A 21,031-nucleotide genomic window follows, 5' to 3' on the forward strand; every position below is an offset into this window, starting at 1 on the left:
TTCTTTTCTTTTGTTTTCCAAGACAGGGTTTCTCTGTGAAGCTTTGGAGCTTGTTCTGAAACTCGCTCTGTAGAACCGGCTGGGTTTGAACTCACTGAGATCCGCCTGCTTCTGCTTCCTGGGATTAAAGTGTGAGGATTAAAGGCATGCACCACCAATGCCCAGTTCACCAGCTTCCTGTGGATTGTCCCTGTAGAAGCATCCCTTGAAGAGCTGTTTTCACTCGTATTTTCTCATTTTTTTTTCCTTGTAGAATTCCTCTTGTTCTACCTTCCAGTTCGATGTGGCATAGAAGCAGCAAAAGCAGATAACTCTGTAAGGTGACTTGAATTTGTTTGGCTGGAACCTCCAGCTAGATCCTTCGAAAGCTTTTTCTCTCTCTCCAACCCCCGCCCCCTCAGAGAATCTCCAACAGAGAAGAACCACAGAGAAACCCAGTTCCACATTCTTGGTGGCTGCTGGGGCTCCTTCCCTGAAGTTGCCAGTGGTCCAAGACCCCACCTAAGACACAAGCCCAGCTTATGGAGGATATGTCATCACCCCTTACCTACAGGGTATTTAAACTCCCTGCTTTAGTTCAGACACGTGATTTCTCCTCTGGGGGCTGGAGGACTCACCTGGGAGTTGCTTTGTTCAAAATAAACCTGTTCTTGATTTGGCTTACTGCATTGGCAGAGAAACCTGTTAGTGAGGTACAGAAAACCTGTTAGAGTTTTCTTACAGTTAGAAATATTAAACATGCCCTTTCTATCAAATCCTATAAAATCTGCATTTAGGACAAGGAATTAAAATCTTTTTAACACTCTCCTTCAAAACAAAACAAAAACAAAACAAAAAATTGTCCTTTGTTTATGCAGGAACATGTGGTTCAGGAATTTGATGGTCAGGAAAAGTGACCTCTTTCCCCTTCATCTGTCATTTCTGGTGCGTCAATTCTTTAAAGACTAGCCAACTGAATTAAGACTATGAGGTCCAAACAACCCTCCAGGGCACGGGGGTGGGGAGGACTGTCACCTCCAGAATAAGATTTGCCTTGTCCAGACCCTTCAACCAACTGCCCTTCATTTGGTAGTGGTAGTGGTCCCTTTCTTTGGGACACTGGTCTTATTTTTAACACTACAACGACAAATCTATTAATTCTTTAGTTTGTAGTCTTAGGTCTCTGACTTTCCTGGTTGGAATGGTTTGGGAGGGAGTACAGAGAAACAAGTCAACCTGTCGGGCTGGCCAACTCCGGGCCACAGTTCAAACTTGTGTTTTAAGGTTTTATCTTTTTTGCTTCAAGGGAACCGGGTTGTTTTTCTTTGTTTTTTTGTTTTGTTTTGTTTTTTAGTTCATTTATATATCGTGTACATTGGTGTTTTGCCTGCGTGAGGGCCTCAGATCTGCTGGAACTGAGGTTACAGACACTTGTAAGCTGTCATGTAAGTGCTGGGAATTGAACCTGGGTCCTGTGAAAGAGCAGCTAGTGCTCTTAGCCGCTGAGCCATCTCCAGCCCTAGGATGAAGGGTTTTTGGTTTTTTCCCCACATAATCATATAGTCTTCAGTGTAGCCTAAAACTCACTACACGATCCAAAACTGTTGGAACTTGCAATCCTGTTACCTCACCCTCCCAAGAGCTGGAAAAATTTGCCGCCACACCCAGCTAGCCTGAGTTGGAAATAGGAAGCTGTAAGACTGGTTGTTCCGGGGTCTTAATAACAATGTCAACCAGATGCGCTGGAAGAACGACGACCAGCCGAGTTCCCAGACTCTCGATCTGGGCGGATTCTCGCCTAACACCGCCCACCTCGCAGTGGGCTGATGGCTCGCGCGCCGCCCTTTCATTGGTCAGCCGTCACAAGGCCCATGCTCACACGAGGTCATCCAGCCAATCAATGAACTCGGCTTCGTCCGCCCAGCCGCACACGCTTGCGTTTTCCGCTGTCTGGTCCTTGGCATGCCGGGAGTCGTAGTGTTATATGTAGTTTCTACCTACTGAACTCCGAGGCTGCGAACTACAAGCCCCAGAGCACCGAGCGCGTAGCGCCCTCCGCTTTTAGGTGTAAGCTGCAAACATCTTGGACGCCAGGAGAAGTCGCGTTGAAAACAGGTGAGAGATTTTGTTGGGGATGCATCCGAGGTGTGCTTCTGCCTCAGAGCTGGTGAAGGTGCGAGGCGCCGAAGGGCCACCCTGTGTAGGAGTTATTGGTCTCGGGGTCCATAGGCCGGACCGAGCAGCGTCAGTTTCCAAACTTTGCGCTGGTGTGTTCCTTAAGTCCTCCGTGTGCGCGGGCTCGGGGTTCCTCCTGCAGAGCCCTCCCACGCCCACCTGTTGTTCGGAGGCCCGCAGCTGTTAGTACCAGGGCCTGTGTGAGGCTTGGACAGCCAGCCCCGGTGCTCCAGATCACATGCCCTCAGCACCATCGGTTCCATTCCCGTCCTCTGGCGTAGCGGGGACCCTGAGCCTCCGCCTCCTTCCCCTGCTCTCGGACCTCTTGGTTCGAGTTCTGGCTCTGCGTCGCGTCAGCTATCTACCCCCAGAACTTCAGTTTGGCTTCTCCTAAGTGTGCCTTTGAACCCCTAATTCTCGGTGCCGTCTCTCCAGCCTTGTGAAGGGAGGCTTGGAAGTAGAAAGCGTTCAGTTTTTAGTCTTTTCGACTTAAGTGAAGATCTGTTGGATCTCAGTCACCCCGACATACAGTTTCATTTCCTGTGTGTCCTTTCTGTAATTTTTGAATTCAAACTGCAACAGGGTGGGACATTCTGATGCAGGAGGTAAAAGGCTTGGTTTGGGGGTGTCAGAGGTAACTGCTACCAAGCATCTGCCTTCGGTGCTTGCTCCTGCAGGGAGTGCTTGGTGCCCCCCGCCCCCATGCCCACCCAGGATGCCCCTGTCCCGCTTGCTGAGATCTGCGGGGGTCTTCCTGCTGCCGGCCCCCTGCTGGGCACCCCGGGAGAGGTGGCTTGGTTCCCTACAACGACCCTCCCTGGCATATGGGTGTCCAGTCCTGGGGGCCTGGCACAGTGCCCGCTGGTGGTGCCAAGTGTGGACAGAGCAGCCTCGGTGAGTGTGGCTGGGGTTTGGGGCCTCGGGGAGGGAAGCATCAGAGTAGACCTCTCATTTCTGTATGTGTGTGTTTTTCCCTTAGAGTATTTTGCTCCTCTCTCAGAATGAATGGGAACCAGAAATTGGATGCTTGTAACCAAGAAAGGCAGGATTTCATCCAGCACTTCTCCCAGATCGTGAAGGTGCTGACTGAGGACGGGCTAGGCCACCCAGAGACAGGCGATGCCATTACCCGGCTCAAGGAGGTGAGGGATTCAGGATTAAAGAAGCCAGTAGAGGTGTGGATTTTACATGGCATTTGGTAAGAGTGGAAGTTACAGCTTTTGCCTGAGTCTCTTCTGGAGTAGATGGGTCCCTGGTATACTTCTGCCTACCTCCCTGACTTTTGGCTCTGCAGAGGGTGGATCATCCAAACAGCTTTGCATAGGAGTAGAACCTTGGAGGACCTAGTGAAGTTTGTATTTAATGTCCTGAAATTATAAGATGTTTTGTTTTTGTTTTTTGTTTTGTTTTTTTATGAGACAGGGTTTCTCTGTGGCTTTGGAGGTTGTCCTGGAACTAGCTCTTGTAGACCAGGCTGATTTGAACTCACAGAGATCTGCCTGTCTCTGCCTCTTATTATGTATACAGTATTCTGTCTGTATTTATCCCTGCAGGCCAAAAGAGGGCACTGGATCTCATTACAGAAGGTTGTGAGCCTCCATGTGGTTGCTGGGAATTGAACTCAGGACCTCTGGAAGAGCAGCCAGTGCTCTTAACCTCTGAGCCATCTCTCCAGCCCCTTATTTATTTTCTTAAGGCAGTTTCATTATTTAGCCTGCTGGGCCTCACACTCACAACCCCCTTGCCTTAGCCTCCTGTGTGTTGTATCTATTACAGTGCCATTATACCTAGATCTGAAATTCTTTTTATAGACATTGCTTCTGTCCCATCTCTGAGGGGAAAACCAAGGAGGAGCGTTTTCTTTATCTATCCTGTGTAGGTATTAAAGAGATGTCTCTTTAGTTATTTTTGCTGCATGGCAGAAGGCACAGTGAAAGGCCCCCATAGAGGACATGCCATTGGAAGGAGTCAGAAACAACTCTGAACCTTGCTGTTCCCTTCATGCTCTCATTTGGCCAACTTTGGCCAAATGGAGAGGCCATTTTGGTTGTTGTATATTTTTTTTCCATAGCCAATGATGGCTGGAACACATGTATCTTGAGGCCAGCCTCAAACACATGCAGCCTACCTGCATCCACCTTCTGAGTATTGAGATTATAGGAACGAGCCACCCCTCTCTACCAGGGGCCTTGTCTTCAACACAGGCTTGTGTGTGTGTGTAGGTGTTCTGAGTCCTGGGCTTGGGTGAAGACTTGAGTATGCATTATGGAGCAGGTACTTGGGACCTTGGAGAAGAAATGAAGAGGGGTCTCCAAGAGAGGGTTGGGAATAAGAGAGGGAGAAGGGAAGGAAAAATCTCTTCTGTGTGGGCCATGATGTCCTCTGCTCCTATCTGCTACCTCCTTCAGGTCCTAGAGTACAATGCTGTGGGAGGCAAGTACAATCGGGGTTTGACTGTGTTGCAAGCATACCGGGAGCTGGTGGAGCCGAGGAAACAGGATGCTGAGAGTCTTCAGCGGGCCCTGACAGTGGGCTGGTGTGTAGAACTGGTAAGAAGGTGGGGAGAGGCAGAGGCTTCTCAGAGTTGGGGTTTCTTGCTTGTGTTTATGTTTCTGTGTCTCTATGTGCTACAGTCAAATTTAGGCAATGTGAATCACTTCAGGCACTGATGGATGGGCACAGAGAAGTTTCAGAAATTTTTAACTTAAATCTCCCTGGGTGTGCTGGTGTTCACCTTTAATTCTAGCACTCCAGAGACAGGGGCAGGCAGATCTCTAAGTTTGAGGCCAGCCTGGACTACAGAGGGAGTTCCAGAACAGCCAGGGCTACACAGAAAAACCCTGTCCTGAGATGAGGGGACAGTTAAGGCTGGTGAGATGGCTCAGCTGGTAAGAGAGTTTGCTGTACAAGCAGAAAACTTCATTTTTTTAATTTATTTTTATTTTTTATTTTTTTGGTTTTTTGAGACAGGGTTTCTCTGTGTAGCTTTGGAGGCTGTCCTGTCACTTGCTCTGGAGACCAGGCTGGCTTCGAACTCACAGAGATCCACCTGCCTCTGCCTGCTCTTAGGACCTGGGTGTAATTTTTAGGACCGATATGGTGCCTCACAAATGTCTGTAACTCCAGAGCTAGGGGATCTGACACACTCTTCTGGCTTTTGTGGGCACCGGACATGTACGTGATACTCAGACATACATGCAGACAAAACACCCATACAAATAAAATAGTGCTTGTATTGGCGGCATGTATCATATATTGAAGTTGGAACAATACAGAGAATATTAGCAAGGCCGCTGCAAGGATGTTCAACAAATTCATGAAGCATTCCATATTTTTTCCTAACTTTGATATTTTTATCAAATGTGTGAAAAAATACATAGATTATTATGAAAACAAAACAATTTATTTATAAATACATATAAATACATACAATTTACATATATATGTATATAAATTTAAAAAGTGAGGAAGATACCCAGTGTTGACCTTTGACCTCCACATTTGTATAATCATAAATACCGTACGTAAGCAAAATATGCACAAACTTATACAAATACACTTGTAATATGTACATACATACACATGCAAATACGAATAAGAATGTACATAGGACAACACACACACACATACAAACATGTACACTCTGCATGCACACAACAACCCAGATTTTTGACATGTTCACTTACAGAAATGACTTGCTGGAGCCAAGTGCAGGCTGCTTCCCTGAGGTAGGGTACTTACCCCATGGATGGCTCTGATTTGCTTCAGTCCCCACACCCTTTTGTCTTCTGGTAGCTTTCTTGGCTCTTGAATGTCTATGGCTTGTTTCTGTTTTCTTTTTCCCAGGTGGGTAGGGATTCAGTGTTGGTGATGAAGCCCAGGGCCTTGTCTGTGCTAAGCACACACTCATCTCTCAACTGCATCCCCAGCTCTTTGGTTTCACTGTTTTGAGACAGGGTCTTACTGTGTAGCTCTAGCTAGCCTCATACTCAAGGTACCCTGCTTCAGCTTTCCACGAGGTGGGATTATAAGTGTGAGCCACTGTGACTGGCTCATACCGACTTGTATTGAAGTATGGTCTGCTAAGTACCGTGTTTTATTTGCTTGGTTTTTTTGAGACAGGGTTTTTCTGTGTAGCCCTGATTGTCCTAGAACAGATTCTGTAGAGCAGGGTGACCTTAAATTCAGAGATCCGCCTGCTTCTGCCTTGCAAGTGCTGGGACTAAAGGCGTGCGCCACCACTACCTCCCAGCCACTACCACTTTCCAGCGTAGTGATAGACTTCTACTGAAAATACTAGTGATGTCAGGGTGGCTGAAGAAATGAGTTTGACCCCTGGAACCCATGAAAGATGAAAGTAAACAACTCCCAAAAGTAACCTCTGACCCCACTGCATGCTGTGCAGTGTGTATCCACACTCAGATACCCCCTGCCGCTGACGGTGAAGGGCTGGTAGCATGGTTCAGTGTGTAAGCCCAGCGAAGTGAGTTCCATCCCCAGAACCTATGTATAGGTTGGAAAGAGAAAACCAACCCCTGATCTCCTCCTCTGATATCTACATGTGTGCTGCAGCATGCACATGCCCCCCCCCCCCAGTAATCACAGAAAAGTTTGTTAAAGTAATAAGCCAGGTGGTGGTGGCGCATACCTTTAATCCCAGCACTCAGGAGGCAGAGGCAGGAGGATCTCTCTGAGTTCCAGACCAGCCTGGTCTACAAGAGCAAGTTCCAGAACAGCCTCCAAAGCCACAGATAAACCCTGCCTCGAACACCTCCCCCCCCCCCAATAAACAAATATATCATTTTGGGTGGGAGGGCAGGTTAAAAATAGTGGTAAAACCTTTTCCTACTGTGTGTAAAATGCTGGGTTCCATCCTCAGCACTTCTAACACAGCACAACAAAACCAAATAATACAATAACAAAAATTGCCATGTATTCTGACTGTAAGAAGTTGGTGTTGTTATATACTCGTGTGAGTTCAGTATTGAGGTTAGTTGAGCCCTGAGATCGAGGCCACTCTGCATGGTGAAGGTCTGTCTCAAGGAAACACACCAAAAGCACCATGGGCATCCTTCCTTCAGTGTCCTTAGCAGAGAGCTCTTGGGAAGGAAGCACCACTCTGAGGTCAGTGCTGGGCTCTGGGGACATTGAGAGGGACAGGCAGTAAACCCTATACTTAAAGTGAGCCCCTGGCTTGGACTGAAGAGTATTTCAAGGCCAGGGAAGCACCTGGGTTGGCAGAGTGCTGCATCACAGGCATGAAGTCCTGCATTCAGTCCCCAGCAGAGCATAAAACCAGGCATGGTGGCAGGCACGTGTGGCCTTAGCACCTGGGAATTGGAGGTAAAGGAAGAAGTTCAAGGTTTTTCTTAGCCATGTAAGGGGTTAACTCTTCTACAGAAAAAAGTCACTGTGTAGCTTGTAGTGCACCACTGTTTAGCCTGTAGTGCTATTGGTTTGTGCTGTTGTTGAGGCTTACTCTCCAGGTCTTAGGAGGGAAGGAGAGACCCTTCAGACCCTGCCTGACAGACACTCCATCCCTTCCTCACCTCTCAGGAGAGGGTGGAGGTGACTGCTGTAGGGCTGTTGGAGGATTGGCATGCTCTGCCCTGGGTTATAGAGGTGGCTTCCCAATATATTAAAAAGACAAAAACAAAAACTTTTCAATTAATATTTATTTTTTTCTCCCTTCGAGACAGGGTTTCTCTGTGTAACTAGCTCTGTAGACCAGGCTGGTCTCAAACTCACAGAGATTCGCCTGCCTCTGCCTCTGAGTGATGGCATTAATGGTGTGTGTCACCACTGCCTGGCTAGCATTTCATTTTTTATGATTAAAAAATTTTTATATGTATGAGTGTTTTGCGCGCGCGCGCGCGCGTGTGTGTGTGTGTGTGAGTGTGTGAGTGTGTGTGTGTGAGTGTGTGTGTGTGTACTAGGTGTGTGCAGTGCCTACAGATGCCAGAAGAGGGCATTGGATCTCCAGGAACTACAGTTACAGATGGTTGTGAGCAGTCATATAGGTGCTGGGACTAAAGCTGGTCCCTTGCAGGAGTGGCCACTGGGCCATCTCTGTAGCTTTTTTTTTTTTTTTTTTAAATAAGCATCACTTTCTTAGATTCCTATTGAAGTGATAAAACACCATGATCAAAAGCAACATAGGGAGGAGGAAAGGTTTTATTTTATTTTACACTTCCAGATAACAGTCTTACTGAGAGAAATCAGGGCAGGAAGTGATGCAGGTGCCACGAATAAATGCTGCTTATTCTTCATGGCTTGCTTAGCCTGCTTTCTCTCTCTCTCTCTCTCTCTTTCTCTCTCTGGCTCTTGCTCTCTCCCTGTCTCTCTGTTTTGTTTTGTTTTTGTTTTTTGAGACAGGCTTTCTCTGTGTGGCCCTGGCTGTCTTGGAACTTTGTAGACCAGGCTAGCCTTGAACTGGTCTCTAGAGAGATCTGCCTTCTGTATTTTCTGAGTGCCAGGATTAAAGGTATGTGCCACCATGCCTGGCTTAGCCTACTCATACACCCCAGGACCACCACCTGCTCAGGGGTGGCACCACCCATAGTGAAAATGCCTCACTATCTTCCCCATGGGACACTCTGGTGAGGCATTTTTTCAGTTGAGGTTCACTCTTCACAAATGAGTATAGCTTATGTGAAATTGACCTAATAGTAGCCAACTGGAACAAAAATTTATTGACGCTTTGCACTACATGAATGTGTTTCATACTCTTTGTGCTACCAGGGGTATCCTAGAGCAAATTAGAGATGGCAGAGTTCTATTTTAGTCCATTAGCATGTGGATTCTGAGGGGGGGTCCTGTGGCATGTCAGGGTCCCCACGCCAACCTTCCCACCCCATGGCCAGAGCAGCAGCTGTCCCTGCGAGAAGGCTGTAAGGGGCCCTGGGAGTCTTACTTCACTCTTCCTCCTAGCTCCAGGCTTTCTTTCTTGTGTCAGATGACATCATGGATTCCTCCCTCACTCGACGTGGACAGATCTGCTGGTATCAGAAGGTAATGTAGACAGGAAGGTAGCAATGGCGTGGTGGACGGGCCACAGGGAGGGGTTGGAGTGTCTACTGTGATGGTTGAACCTGGCCAGAGGTAACCTGTTTCACTCTGTTCCTAACAGCCAGGCATAGGCTTGGATGCCATCAATGATGCTATGCTTCTGGAAGCCTGCATCTACCGCCTACTGAAGTTCTACTGCAGGGAGCAGCCCTACTACCTGAACCTCCTGGAGCTCTTTCTGCAGGTGCGCTGCAGCAGGGGCTGTTGTCCCCGTAGCCCTACTCTATGGGCACATGCTCATCTGCTCTGCTAGGGTTACCTGGGAAGGGTGTGATGGCTGGAAGAGTCAGTGAAGAAGGTTGTGTTTTGAGCCTGGAGTTTCTCTCTCATCTGCTGCCTTACTGCCTGGTTGTCAGCTGCTTGGGGTATGGAGCTCAGGATGCCAGTGTTTCCCATTCCTGCAAAAAGCCTGGCTTAGAGACATCTGTTACCTTTCCTCTATAGAGTTCCTATCAGACGGAGATTGGGCAGACTCTCGACCTCATCACAGCACCCCAGGGCCATGTGGATCTTGATAGATACACTGAAAAGAGGTGAGGGCCCGTGGCAACCCTGTCTAGATAGTGAGGGACTCGGTTATTGACCTTACCCTTATGAATGCATCTTCTCCCCTGACTCAGGTACAAATCTATTGTCAAGTACAAGACAGCTTTCTATTCTTTCTACCTGCCTGTTGCAGCTGCCATGTACATGGTGAGTCAGTGTCACCTTACTGTTTTCTCTTGTGTGCTTTGGGACAGGAGGGCACAGTAGCTAACTTGGACAATCCTATACATTGTGTGACTGTATGGCCTCAAGCAAGCCACTCACTCCCTCTGATGGGGACTAGGATAGGACTGGAACATGAGCAGAGGTGAGGCCTATAGGTGCTTCATCTGATGGAGGAGCAGAGGAAAATTGAAGCTGAGGCAAGAGACTAGGCTAGAGGTAGTTGGGTTCGTGGTCCATCCTGACCTTGCTCTTCAAGTTTTCTTTTCATCTTGCAAGAAGTTGGAGGTGGCCAAAACAATTGGAAGTGGAACTGTAAATGGCTGCAGCTCTCAGGGGATGCTGGTGTGAGGGCGTTCAGGATGCACTCATTTGTTAGGCCTAACTGATAAGAAGGGACTAGAGGTTGGACTGCAGTAAGCAAAGCCCACGGGAAGCATTAGGAAGGGCAAGGTGCCCCATGGGTCCTGCTGCCTCACCTGCTTCCCTGCAGGCCGGTATTGATGGGGAGAAGGAACATGCCAATGCCAAGAAGATCCTGCTGGAGATGGGAGAGTTCTTTCAGATCCAGGTAAGAGGGTGTGCCAGCAGCAGAGCTTGTGTTTCCTCTCCCTGCTGCCGGGGGGGGGGGGGGGGGGGGGGGGGGGGGGGGGGGCTCTTCACCTCTCCTTTTCTGCCGCTGCCTAGGACGACTACCTTGACCTCTTTGGTGACTCCAGTGTGACTGGAAAGGTTGGCACTGACATCCAGGACAACAAATGCAGCTGGCTGGTGGTTCAGTGTCTGAAAGTAGCCACTCCACAACAGCGCCAGATCTTAGAGGTGCCCAAGAGGGGGCTGAGGGTGGTGTGTCTCTTTGCTAAGAGGAGTCAGATGTGATTTTGCTGTCCAGGAGACATTTGGCAGCTTCTGCAGTTTGGTGTATGTGCTGCTAGAAGGCAGAGCCAGGGAAGATTCTGGATGGTGTTGCCAGACAACACACAGAGCCCAGTAACTCTGCAGTGCCAAGACTGAGAAACCGTAGAGCAGAGAAAGTATAACCCTGAGCCAGTACTTGAACATTAGGGGGTGAGGGGTGTGAGGGGTGTGGGGCAATGCTTCATATCTTGGATCCTCAGAGACATGTTGGAGGCAGGAGAGCTAAGAGTGGCACTCAGTCTGAGGCAGGCCTACATTCTGAGGTCCTGTCTAAAACAACAAAGTTGACTAAATCAGTGGCTTTTCCAATGTTCTGGAATATGTGAATGAATTGTGAGGGCCTCTGGACCTAGCCAACCAAGTAAAACCGTTTTCCTGCTTCCAGGACAATTATGGGCAGAAGGATCCAGACAAGGTGGCGCAGGTAAAAGCACTGTATGAAGCACTCGATCTGCCGGCGGTGTTCTTGAAGTATGAGGAAGACAGTTACAGCCGCCTCAAGAGCCTCATAGAACAGTACTCTGCGCCCCTGCCCCAAGCCATATTCTTGGAACTAGCAAAAAAGATCTACAAGCGGAAAAAGTGACCTCGAGATTGCAAAGGCTCGGAGGGGAGGGATCTTAATAAATTATTGTACAACATCCTGTGGTTTTATACTTTCGCCAGTCAGGAATCTGACCTTGTCTAGAATGGAGGGGTGGGAGGTGTCAACTTGCAGGCCAGGTTGGCATCAGCATTTGCCAATACCCAAAGCTGCTGCATTCTACATCGGTGACGTAGATGCAGCATCAAACTCAGTGTGGGGGTTGAGGGCGGGCCTGAGCTATGCCACGCCCATTCATGGAGGGGTGCGGCTGCGCAGCCACAGTGGGTTTTGCCGGCGCCCCTCCCCTCTGCCCTGTTACCCGCTGGGCGGGGATGCAGACAAGTCCAAGGCCGGTTGATTCCGGGAGGATCGCGGGTGAGGAGGGCTCTGTCTATGGGTGTGGATGGATGGATGGATGGATGGAGGTACGGGAGTGGGGAGCTATAAAACTGAATGAAGAAGGGATGGGTGTGGGCTGGAAGATGGAGACGAATAGCGAATGGACAAACCCTGCTGTCTCCGGCGGGTAAGGGCACACAGGCTGCAGGCTAGAGCTAGACTGCGACTGGGGCTGATGCAGAGCTGACAAGCTGGGTGCTTTCTTCTCCTCCAGCCCAGACCTCTCCTTCGTTAACAAACCAAATCCTTCACCTTGTTCCCCCACCATTCACCTGACTACAGCATCCGGGCGGGGTCTCCTTCCTTGCCCTCGCGGAGGCGGGGGGAGGGGAGGCTGGAGGGCAGTGCTGATTTGAAAGGATTGGGGTCTTTTCTGGGCCCTACTCTTTTTCAAACTCCGAACCCCTACAAAGATCAGAACGAAACCGCATTCTCTGATGACCCTCCTTTCTCCGTTCCCTGGAGGTGGTTCCACTCCACCAGCAAATACTGCAGTGGAAACTAATGGCCTGTTCGTGGTGATCTGAATCTCATTTAAATATCCCCCAAGGCATCCAGATCCTTCCCAGGTCTGCTCTAGTCCTCAGTCACCTCCAGTGCTCCTACCCGCAATCTCAGATCTGGGTTTCAACCACCCTTGTCTTCTAGGTCTGCATCTGAATTGCCAGGTAGGTGGATGTGAGAGGCTGTATCTCCTTGGTTCTCTGGAAGCCATCCTTCGTCCTCAGCACCATGCTCTCCCCTCAGCGGGCTTTACTCTGCAACCTCAATCACATCCACCTCCAGCATGTCTCCCTAGGCCTGCACTTGTCCCGCCGTCCTGAACTGCGAGAGGGGCCTCTGAGTACACCCCCGCCCCCTGGAGACACAGGGGGCAAGGAAAGCAGGGGGGCTTGCAGCGGAACCCTGGTGGATGCCAACTCCAACAGCCCAGCTGTGCCCTGCCGATGCTGCCAGGACCACGGGCCCAGCATAGAAAACCAGCAGGACCCTTCCCGGGAGGAGGAAGAGGCTGCCTCTCCTTCAGATCCGGGTTGCTCCTCCTCTCTCAGCTCCTGCTCAGATCTTAGCCCTGACGAGTCCCCAGTGTCTGTCTACTCTCGTGACCTGCCTGGTAATGAGAATGCCCACCCTCAGTCCAGCGTCTTCCCCTTGGGGCTGGGCTCTCCTCCGGCTTCAGCGGGCCCTGGCACCTGCTCTCCGGACAGCTTCTGCTGCTCTCCTGATTCTTGCTCCGGAATATCTTCCCCACCTGGACCTGCTCTGGACTCCAACTGCAACGCCCTGACCACCTACCAGGACCTACCTTCCCCAGGCTTGGAGGAAGAAGAAGACAGTGGGGAACAGGATCTTGCTACCTCTGAGCTCTCAGAGACCGAAGATGGGAGGATCGATGCAGGGAAAGCGGAGCCCAGTTGGAAAATTAACCCCATTTGGAAAATTGACACAGAGAAAACCGAAGCTGGATGGAAAACCATCGAGAACAGTGACTCTGGTTGGAAAATCGATGAAAATACAAACTCGAGCTTGAAAACGGAATCTGGGGAATTGGCTTCTTGTTTGAACACCAATTCTGGTTCGAAAATAGATGCAGGGAAAACTGATGGGGGATGGAGAGGTGACGTCAGCCAGGAGCCGGTGCCCCATCGGACAATCACGTCCTTCCATGAGCTGGCCCAGAAGCGCAAGCGGGGTCCGGGGCTGCCCCTTGTGCCGCAGGCCAAGAAAGATCGTAGCGACTGGCTCATAGTCTTCTCGCCGGACACCGAGCTCCCGCCGGCTGGGTCCCTGGGAGGTTCTTTGGCACCTCCCCGAGAAGTCACCACCTTCAAGGAACTGCGGTCGCGAAGCCGAGCCCAGCCGCCGCCAGTGCCGCCCAGGGACCCTCCGGCTGGGTGGGCCTTGGTCCCACCTCGACCGCCTCCCCCTCCCGTCCCTCCGCGGAGGAAGAAGAATCGGCTTGGGCTGCAGCCCATCGCCGAGGGGCTGCCGGAGGAGGGCAGGGCTGGCAGCCCCGCGGTGGGCGAGGAGGCCCCCGCAGCGCAGGAACGCGAGGAGCCGCGCGCACTCGCCGAGGGTAAGAAGCCCAGACCCGCAGGAGGGCGGGTCCTGAGCCCGCCCCCGCCCCTCCTTCTGCGTCCCCAAGGCCAGGGCGCACTCGGGGAAAGGGGAACTGGGTGGGTCTTGGCGGGAAGGAAGGGACTAACTCTTTGCTCCTCTTTCTCCCGCCCCTCCTTGCCTGGCTGTTGGCCCCGCTGCCCTCCCCCTCTGCACCTGGCCCCGCCAATCCCGCCTGCAGCCGGTCCCCCGCTAGTCCCTCGGCCCCCGGTTTTCCGGTTCTCGGCCGACGGGCGCCCCCTGTCGGAGGGTGGGGGCGCGGGTGCACCTGGGTCCCTGCTCTTGACGCCTCTAACCGGGTGGCCCAATTCCCAGTTGCAGCTGCTGGGGGCAGCGAGTCCCCCAGAGGAGCATCTGCTGCCTGTGCGCCTGTCCCCGGTGGGAGCCTATTCTCCCCCTACGCGGGGGGCCTTGCCTTGCCTGGCCAGCCCCGAGCTGGCCCTGCTGCTATCCCCGCTCTTCCCCAGAAGTAGCACCTTCCCCGCCGCGGCGCCCCCGCCCCGCCAGGTTCCCGCCCCCCCGCTGCCAGCACCACCGCGTCCTCCGACCGCCCCTCGCTGGACCAGAAGGCCACCGCCTCCACCCAGGCAACGTAAGACGGACCTGGGCCAGCTCCGCCGGCCGCCCTGGGCCAGCCTGCGTTTGAGCCTTTTTCTAGGGTGCCTGGCTAGATCTCGGCCTTGGAGTGGGGCGGATTCCTAGCGGGCTCATCGGTTCCGGGGAGGCTGGCCTTGTTCCACGTTCTGGGGGTGAGGAGCATGACTGCTCTCCTCACTGGACAGCCGGCCGCACCCGGTCTCCAGCTAACCTTAAGGGGTCCATTGTTAGGGATCTGGGGTCACACCCTCGGTGGAATTCCTCCGCTAGGGAAGTTCTCGGCCGCGGTGGTTCTGACCCACTGTCCCCTCCAAGGAGGTTCTAGCCACAGCTCCTCCAGGAATCCCGCCCCCACGTAGGGTGAAGCTAGAGCCTTGCACTGACAAGGTGCAAGGTGATACGTGGGTTCCTCAAGACTCTCCACCCTTTCCCGTCTGTCTCTCTCTTTCCATTGGTCGAGGCTCCCACGTGCTCATAGTGGGTGCAGCCCTCGATCTCCTCACCCAGTCATCTCTCTACTTGGAGGCCCAGCTGGTCCGTGTGGCTCCCCGACTTCCCGGAGAGGAAGGGCAATGGGAACCGAGGTGGGGGTGGCGAGGGCTGGGGTTTGCCTAAGACTATACACTGCGCCCTACGCCCCAAGGGGTTGTATTCTTTCTCCCCCGACTCCCAAAGCTTTGGTAAGGAAGTGTCATCGAGTCCTTCTTCCCTTACACAGTGCGCAGTTCCTGGTCGTTTGCCGGTGCTCCCGGGGCCCAGAGGCTGTGGATGGCAGAAGCCCAGAGTGGGACTGGCCAGCTACAGGAGCAAAAGAAAGGTAGTTCACCCTTCCTTCCTGGTCTTCAGCCATCTGCGCTCCCCCGCCCCCCTGCCCTGACCAGGGGCTTTGATGTGTCTTCCATCACCACCCAGGTCTCCTGATAGCTGTCAGTGCTTCAGTGGACAAAATTATCTCGCATTTTGGGGCTGCTCGGAACTTGGTTCAGAAGGTGAGTTTATTTTGAGGGAGGTGAAAGGGCGCCCTTGGCAAGCAGTGGCTCGCCATGCTTCTGGACGTGCTCGCTTTGTGCTGATCCCAGGCCCAGTTGGGGGATAGTCGGCTGAGCCCGGATGTGGGGCATCTGGTGCTGACCACCCTCTGCCCGGCCCTCCATGCTCTGGTGGCTGATGGACTGAAGCCATTCCGGAAGGACCTCATCACTGGGCAGCGCAGGAGCAGCCCTTGGAGTGTGGTGGAGGCATCTGTGAAGCCAGGTGAGCTGTGAGTGAGTGGCACCCGATGGGAGCAGGGCCTGGACCTGACTGACCGCAGCCCCTGTCCTCAGGTTCCTGCACACATTCGATGGGATCCCTGTACAGCCAGGTCAGCCGACTGGCCCCGCTCAGTAGCAGCCGCAGCCGCTTCCACGCTTTCATCTTGGGGCTCCTCAAGTGAGTGGACTTCTCCCATTGCTCTTTGGCCTTGGAGCCACCAGCACCTCATGGACAGGACACAGTAGTGGGTGCCTCCCCTCTGCAGTATCATCCCTCATTCCCACGTCTTCCCTGAATTTACCTCCTTTCCCTTTTCCTCCAGCACCAAACAGTTGGAGCTGTGGTTTTCCAGCCTCCAGGAGGACGCAGGTCAGAAGCCCAGATGGGAGGGCATGGTGTCCTTAGCTTAGGAGAAGATGGGCTCTTTTCTGCCGGTTCTTTCTGATGTCAGAATAAACAACCAGGTTCAAAGCTCTTCCAGAGGGCGGAGAATCAGGGCGCAGGTTTCCCAGGCTTTGGTTTTGTCCACTTGAGGTCCTCCTGGTTCCCTTGCCCAGGGCCGTTTGTTATCCTGTCCTGAAAGGGGGGAGGTCCTTATCTTTGTGTGTGTTCCCAGGCTCTTGGTCTTTTCCCTTTTTAACCTATAATGTTTCTCCACTAACCACACTAACTGGACATCTCTGGAAGCAATGGGTCCACATGGGCAGAGGGCTCTCAGGCCTCTGTTCTTCCCTTCCCACATAGAGGGAGGTCTGGGAGATGTTTGTTGACTCTGGGATTGGTGAAGGATGTCCTCTGGGGCTGAAGCTGGCTGCTCTTTTCCAGGCCTACTCTCCCTCCTATATCTGCCCACTGGATTCTTCTCCCTGGCGTGTGGTAGCTGTCCATCCCTGTCCACAGAGCTGCTACTTCTGTTGCAGCCACTGTCGGTGCTCACCTTCCACCTGGACTTGCTTTTTGAGCACCACCACCACCTGCCTCTGGGCCTGCAGCAGGCTCCTGCCCCGTTGGGGCCGCCTCCTGCCCTCCAGCAGACTGTGCAGGCCGTGCTGCAGTGGGGGGGCCGCTTAGCTCAGAGTCTCCGAGGGACTTCAGGAGAGGTCACTACAGACTCTTCCGCCCCGGCAACCCGCCCTCCACCAGGCAGCTGGTGGGATCAGCTGACCCAGGCTTCTCGGGTCTACGCCTCTGGCGGCACTGAGGGCTTCCCTCTTCTCCGCTGGGGACCCAGGCGTCATGGAGCTACTGCTGAGGGTGCGCGGGAGACGCCTCCACGCACAGAACCAACCACACCAGGCAAAAGCGTGTGGTTGGGGCGGCTATTTGGTGTGCCTGGGGGCCCCTCAGAAACTGAGACGGGAGCCTTCAAGTCCAGGTATGGGTGCATGTGCACATTTTCCCTTCTCTGTCCTGGTTCCTTCAGAGCGCCCTGGTTAGTCGTTTATGACCCTTTAGATAATAGGTAGGCAGTTGGTTTTTATAGCTATGGGCTCTAATGGTCACATTCATAAATGGTTACATTTAGTGGTTACATAAAGTTCCTGATTTCACCTCTTGGCCCTTAGAGCTCAAAGAAAAACCCCTGACACATTCTAGAGCTTGACGCGGCAGGTGGCTCTTCAGTACTGTCTAGTGACTTTAGTTAGCTATCGACTCTAACCCTGTGTAGACCCTGATGGGTCCATAGGTGTTAGAGCTGCCCACTCTGCCCTCAGCTCTGACCAGTCCCCAAATTGCCAGTTGGGGGGATTCTTGGATTCTTTTTCTGGAGTGGTATGGCTTCAGTGAACAAATCCTTCCCTCTAGGAGACCATCCAGCTGGTTGCCCCCAACAGTGAGTGTGTTGGCTCTGGTGAAGAGGGGGACATCTCCTGAGGCCCCTCCTGAGGAGCCTGTGGACTCGCCAGGCAGCAGGGTGCAGGCTGACAGGTAGGGGCTGGGAAAGCAATTCTGGGCATCTGTGTGTTGTCTCCACAGCGGGCAGGAGCTAGTGTAAAAGTCAGTTTGCATGGCTTCTTCCCTACTCATTACTGCTGCGGCACTAATTCTTCGTGCCTTTAGCTTCTTTGTCTGGGAAAAGAAGATGTTGGGCGTGCGTGGTGGCTGCACTTGGGAACATGACACAGCAGAATGGTCAGTTCCAGGCCAGTTCCAGGCTACTGCACGAATGTGGTACACAGAACATGTACATAGGCAAAAAACTTTACATAAAAAGTAACAAAATGAGAAATTGTCTCATTATGTAGACCAGGCTGGCCTTGAACTCATAGAGATCCACTTGCATGATTAAAGAAAGATATGCAGCTGGGTGGTGGTGGCACACACCTTTGATCCCAGCACTCGGGAGGCAGAGGCAGGAGGATCCTGTGAGTTCAAGGCCAGCCTGGTCTACAGAGAAACCCTGTCTCAAAAAACAAAAAACAAAACAAAAAGATATGCACAGTCAATAACCACCCCCCCTCCACCCCCCCACCCCCCCACCCCCCCCCCCCCCCCCCCCCCGCCAGGGTTTATCTGTGTAACAGCCTTGACTGTCCTGGAACTCACTCTGTAGACCAGTCTGGCCTCAGGCTCACATTATCCACCTGCCTCTGCCTCCTGAGTGTTGGGATTAAAGGTTAAAGGCGTGAGCTACCACACCTGGAAGCTTTTATAATTTATTTATTTTTTAAAACAAGGTGTGTTTATGTAGCCTAAACTGGCCTTGAACTTGGTATGCCTCAGCCTCTTAAGTGCTAGGATTAATGGTGCACCACCTACCACCATGTCCTGAACCATTCCTGGCTGGGACATATACTTTGAGGCCCTGTTTCTTTTCTTTTTCCTTCCTTCCTTCCTCCTCTTTTTTTTTTTTTTTTCTTGAGACAGGGGTTCTCTGTGTAGCTTTGTAGACTACACAGGCCTGGAACTCACAGAGATCCCCCTGCCTCTGCCTACCTACCGAGTGCTGGAATTAGAGGCGTGTGTCACCACCACCTGGCTCTAAGCCCTGTTTCTTTTGGATATTTTTAGTCCACCGAATTAAGCTTTTTAAATTTAATTATTAATTTACTTATTTTGAAGGCAGGGTCTTACTATGGAGCTTTGGTTGCTGGAATTCCAAGAGACCTCAGTGCTGGCCTTAGTGGCATGTGGCACCATGGCTGGCCTGAATTAAGCTTTTTTGATTTTTCATCTGTTCAGTGTACTCCAGGTGCTTCTTTGTGACAGGCATTAGCCAGGGAGGGAACAAAAATGACTGCATTTTGTTCATATCGAATTTTCAAGGAGCACAGAGTGCAGTGGAGACATATGGCTAGGAGTAGATTAGATGAGATCGGGCATGTTTGGGTGGTAGCCGTGGCTAGAAAGAGAAAAGGGAGCGGGAACCCTTTGGGACACTGTCCCCTGGCTTGGGGCTCAAAGGTGTTTCCATAATGGTTCTGGCAGGTGTCTGATAGAAATGGGAGGCAAAGGTAGGGAGGCTCAAGTGTAGCACATGGACATGGTAGGCCAGCCATGGAGCCAGGATGTCATTCTGAGGCACTCAAAGGGAGCCCTCAAAGGGGCTGAAGCCTGGGAATGGTAGACTTGGTTGTGCTTCAGGAAAAACTGTGACTGCTATGTGGAGAGGGAAGGGGAAACCAGGAGAAACTCTTGGAGATAAATGATTACATGTAGTGCTCCTGAAGGGATAGAGGTCCAGATTAGGAAGATGGTTGTACAGCAGATGGGAGGCAGTATGGAGATGACCCCGAAATGAACTTTGGTAGTGGGTGGTGTGTGTGAGGAGATGCTTGATTGCCAAGCACAGCCATGTGGAATCATGTTCTTTCCCACCGTCGGGAGGGAGGGCCTGGTACGTTAGGAGGGCATGGTATTTGCATATGTGTAATTTGAAACACCAGAGGGAAGTGCAGTTTCAAGTAAGCATTTCAAGAGTGGGTTTGGGGTCTAGGGAGGCCAGGGCCCCAGAGAGTCTAACATGTCAGCAGGTGGCCCCACATCTCTTCTAGAATCAGTGGCTGTTGGATGAACCAACAGGGGCCATCTGCCACAGGACAGTATGGCCTGGGAAGAGCTGGGTACCTTGTCCCTTCATCCTTTCTCTCTTTGACTCCCCCAGGGCAGTCCGGGCTCTCTGTGACCACACTGCCGCAGGACCTGACCAGTTGAGCTTCCAGCGTGGGGAAGTGCTTCATGTCATTGCCACAGTGGATGAAGACTGGCTTCGCTGTGGGCGTGATGGTGTGGAGGGGCTGGTGCCAGTAGGATACACCTCCCTTGTTCTCTAGCTCTGGACCTGTTTCCTTTTCCTGGGAATGGAATAGCTCATGAAGCATTGTTCCTTCTGCAAACACACCTTCCTCCCCAAATCCGTTTCTGTGGACAGTTAAAATAAACTTTCCTCCTTCTCTCATCACCCACCTGGAAGGTGAAAGCTGCTCTTGCAAACATGTAGAAAGGATTTCCTGTCTACAGGGCTCCCTTGTCCTCCTCCATCTGCCCAAGAGAGCATCACCCTTCTCATCTGCAAATTAGCATCTGTCCCCCTCTACCTTCACCCAAGTGGACTGTGCCGGTATAGTACATGCCTCTGCCCCCAAGCCCACAGGACTGTGGTCTCCTGTCTGTCCTTAGCCCTTGTTGCCTGTATTTAAGATGTACTCCTGCTGTGTGAAGTGCTAGAGGGAAGCCTGGACACCCCTGGTGGGTGGGCCTCTGGCATTGGTCTCTCTCCTTCCTTCCTTGTCCCAATAAAATGTGGGAGTTGATCAGATGTGTTCCTGTGGGTTTCAGAGTTTAGGGACAGCTGTGGGAGAAAGGCCTTTCATTGGAGCCCGAGGCAGGCAGACACTTCTTCCCTAGCGTATCGGTATTTTATTTTTATTTTTTGGGTGGCTAGGGAGACAGGATCTCACCATGTAGGCCGGCTGGCCTCAAGCTCAGAGATATATGCCTGTCTTTGCCTCTTGAGTGCTGAGACTAAAGGCATGTGCACCTGGCTCAGATGCAGTGTTTTGGTGTTTTTTTAAAACACATTTGTGTGTGGAAGGGAGTACTCATATCATGGCTCATATGGAGTTCAGAGGATCACTTGTGGGATCTATTATAGTGGTTCTAATCCTTCCTAATGCTGTGACCTTTAATACAGTTCCCAAAAAAACCCAAACCAAACCAAACCAAAAAAAATGCTGGGTGGTGGCACACCCCTTCAATTCCAGCACTCAGGAGGTAGAGGCAGCGGAT

At 51.9% G+C, this 21,031-nt stretch overlaps 2 protein-coding genes and 1 pseudogene across 10 annotated transcripts; all 3 read left to right on the forward strand.

The window, feature by feature from the left end:
* Positions 1 to 1,938: 1,938 nt before the first annotated feature.
* Fdps (farnesyl diphosphate synthase) lies at positions 1,939 to 11,489 on the forward strand. 5 transcript variants are annotated; one of them, XM_027393197.2, is made up of 10 exons: positions 1,939 to 2,094; positions 3,134 to 3,296; positions 4,563 to 4,703; positions 9,085 to 9,165; positions 9,284 to 9,406; positions 9,667 to 9,755; positions 9,843 to 9,915; positions 10,424 to 10,501; positions 10,618 to 10,752; positions 11,234 to 11,489. In XM_027393197.2, the coding sequence occupies exons 2-10, from the start codon at positions 3,156 to 3,158 to the stop codon at positions 11,432 to 11,434; spliced, it is 1,062 nt and encodes a 353-aa protein (XP_027248998.1). In that variant the 5' UTR covers positions 1,939 to 2,094; positions 3,134 to 3,155; the 3' UTR covers positions 11,435 to 11,489. The 5 variants fall into 5 exon arrangements, with proteins under 5 accessions (XP_027248998.1, XP_035306397.1, XP_027249000.1 ...); XM_035450506.1 differs by lacking the exon at positions 10,618 to 10,752 and adding an exon at positions 2,832 to 3,048 and having other exon boundaries at positions 1,960 to 2,094; XM_027393198.2 differs by lacking the exon at positions 1,939 to 2,094 and adding an exon at positions 2,129 to 2,152.
* LOC113833137 lies at positions 5,395 to 5,490 on the forward strand (annotated as a pseudogene).
* A 1,061-nt stretch (positions 11,490 to 12,550) lies between the features above and the next one.
* Rusc1 (RUN and SH3 domain containing 1) lies at positions 12,551 to 20,559 on the forward strand. 5 transcript variants are annotated; one of them, XM_035450502.1, is made up of 10 exons: positions 12,551 to 13,910; positions 14,133 to 14,543; positions 15,267 to 15,365; positions 15,461 to 15,537; positions 15,628 to 15,802; positions 15,874 to 15,979; positions 16,125 to 16,171; positions 16,628 to 17,177; positions 17,609 to 17,731; positions 19,908 to 20,559. In XM_035450502.1, the coding sequence occupies exons 1-10, from the start codon at positions 12,566 to 12,568 to the stop codon at positions 20,074 to 20,076; spliced, it is 3,102 nt and encodes a 1,033-aa protein (XP_035306393.1). In that variant the 5' UTR covers positions 12,551 to 12,565; the 3' UTR covers positions 20,077 to 20,559. The 5 variants fall into 5 exon arrangements, with proteins under 5 accessions (XP_035306393.1, XP_035306394.1, XP_027248994.1 ...); XM_035450503.1 differs by lacking the exon at positions 14,133 to 14,543; XM_027393193.1 differs by lacking the exons at positions 12,551 to 13,910; positions 14,133 to 14,543 and adding an exon at positions 14,562 to 14,700.
* The last annotated feature ends 472 nt before the right edge of the window (positions 20,560 to 21,031 follow it).

Source organism: Cricetulus griseus (genome assembly GCF_003668045.3).
Source record: "Cricetulus griseus strain 17A/GY chromosome 1 unlocalized genomic scaffold, alternate assembly CriGri-PICRH-1.0 chr1_0, whole genome shotgun sequence".
In the NCBI taxonomy this organism is placed as follows: domain Eukaryota; kingdom Metazoa; phylum Chordata; class Mammalia; order Rodentia; family Cricetidae; genus Cricetulus; species Cricetulus griseus.

Coding starts and splice junctions, on each gene's coding strand:
- Fdps (XM_035450505.1), top strand. CDS start 2,870: ATGCCCCTGTCCCGCTTGCTGAGATCTGCGGGGGTCTTCCTGCTGCCG. Junction 4,704..9,084: donor TGGGCTGGTGTGTAGAACTG/GTAAGAAGGTGG, acceptor TCTTCCTCCTAG/CTCCAGGCTTTCTTTCTTGT. Junction 10,502..10,617: donor GAGAGTTCTTTCAGATCCAG/GTAAGAGGGTGT, acceptor GCCGCTGCCTAG/GACGACTACCTTGACCTCTT.
- Rusc1 (XM_035450502.1), top strand. CDS start 12,566: ATGCTCTCCCCTCAGCGGGCTTTACTCTGCAACCTCAATCACATCCAC. Junction 15,538..15,627: donor CTCGGAACTTGGTTCAGAAG/GTGAGTTTATTT, acceptor TGCTGATCCCAG/GCCCAGTTGGGGGATAGTCG. Junction 15,980..16,124: donor TTCATCTTGGGGCTCCTCAA/GTGAGTGGACTT, acceptor CTTTTCCTCCAG/CACCAAACAGTTGGAGCTGT.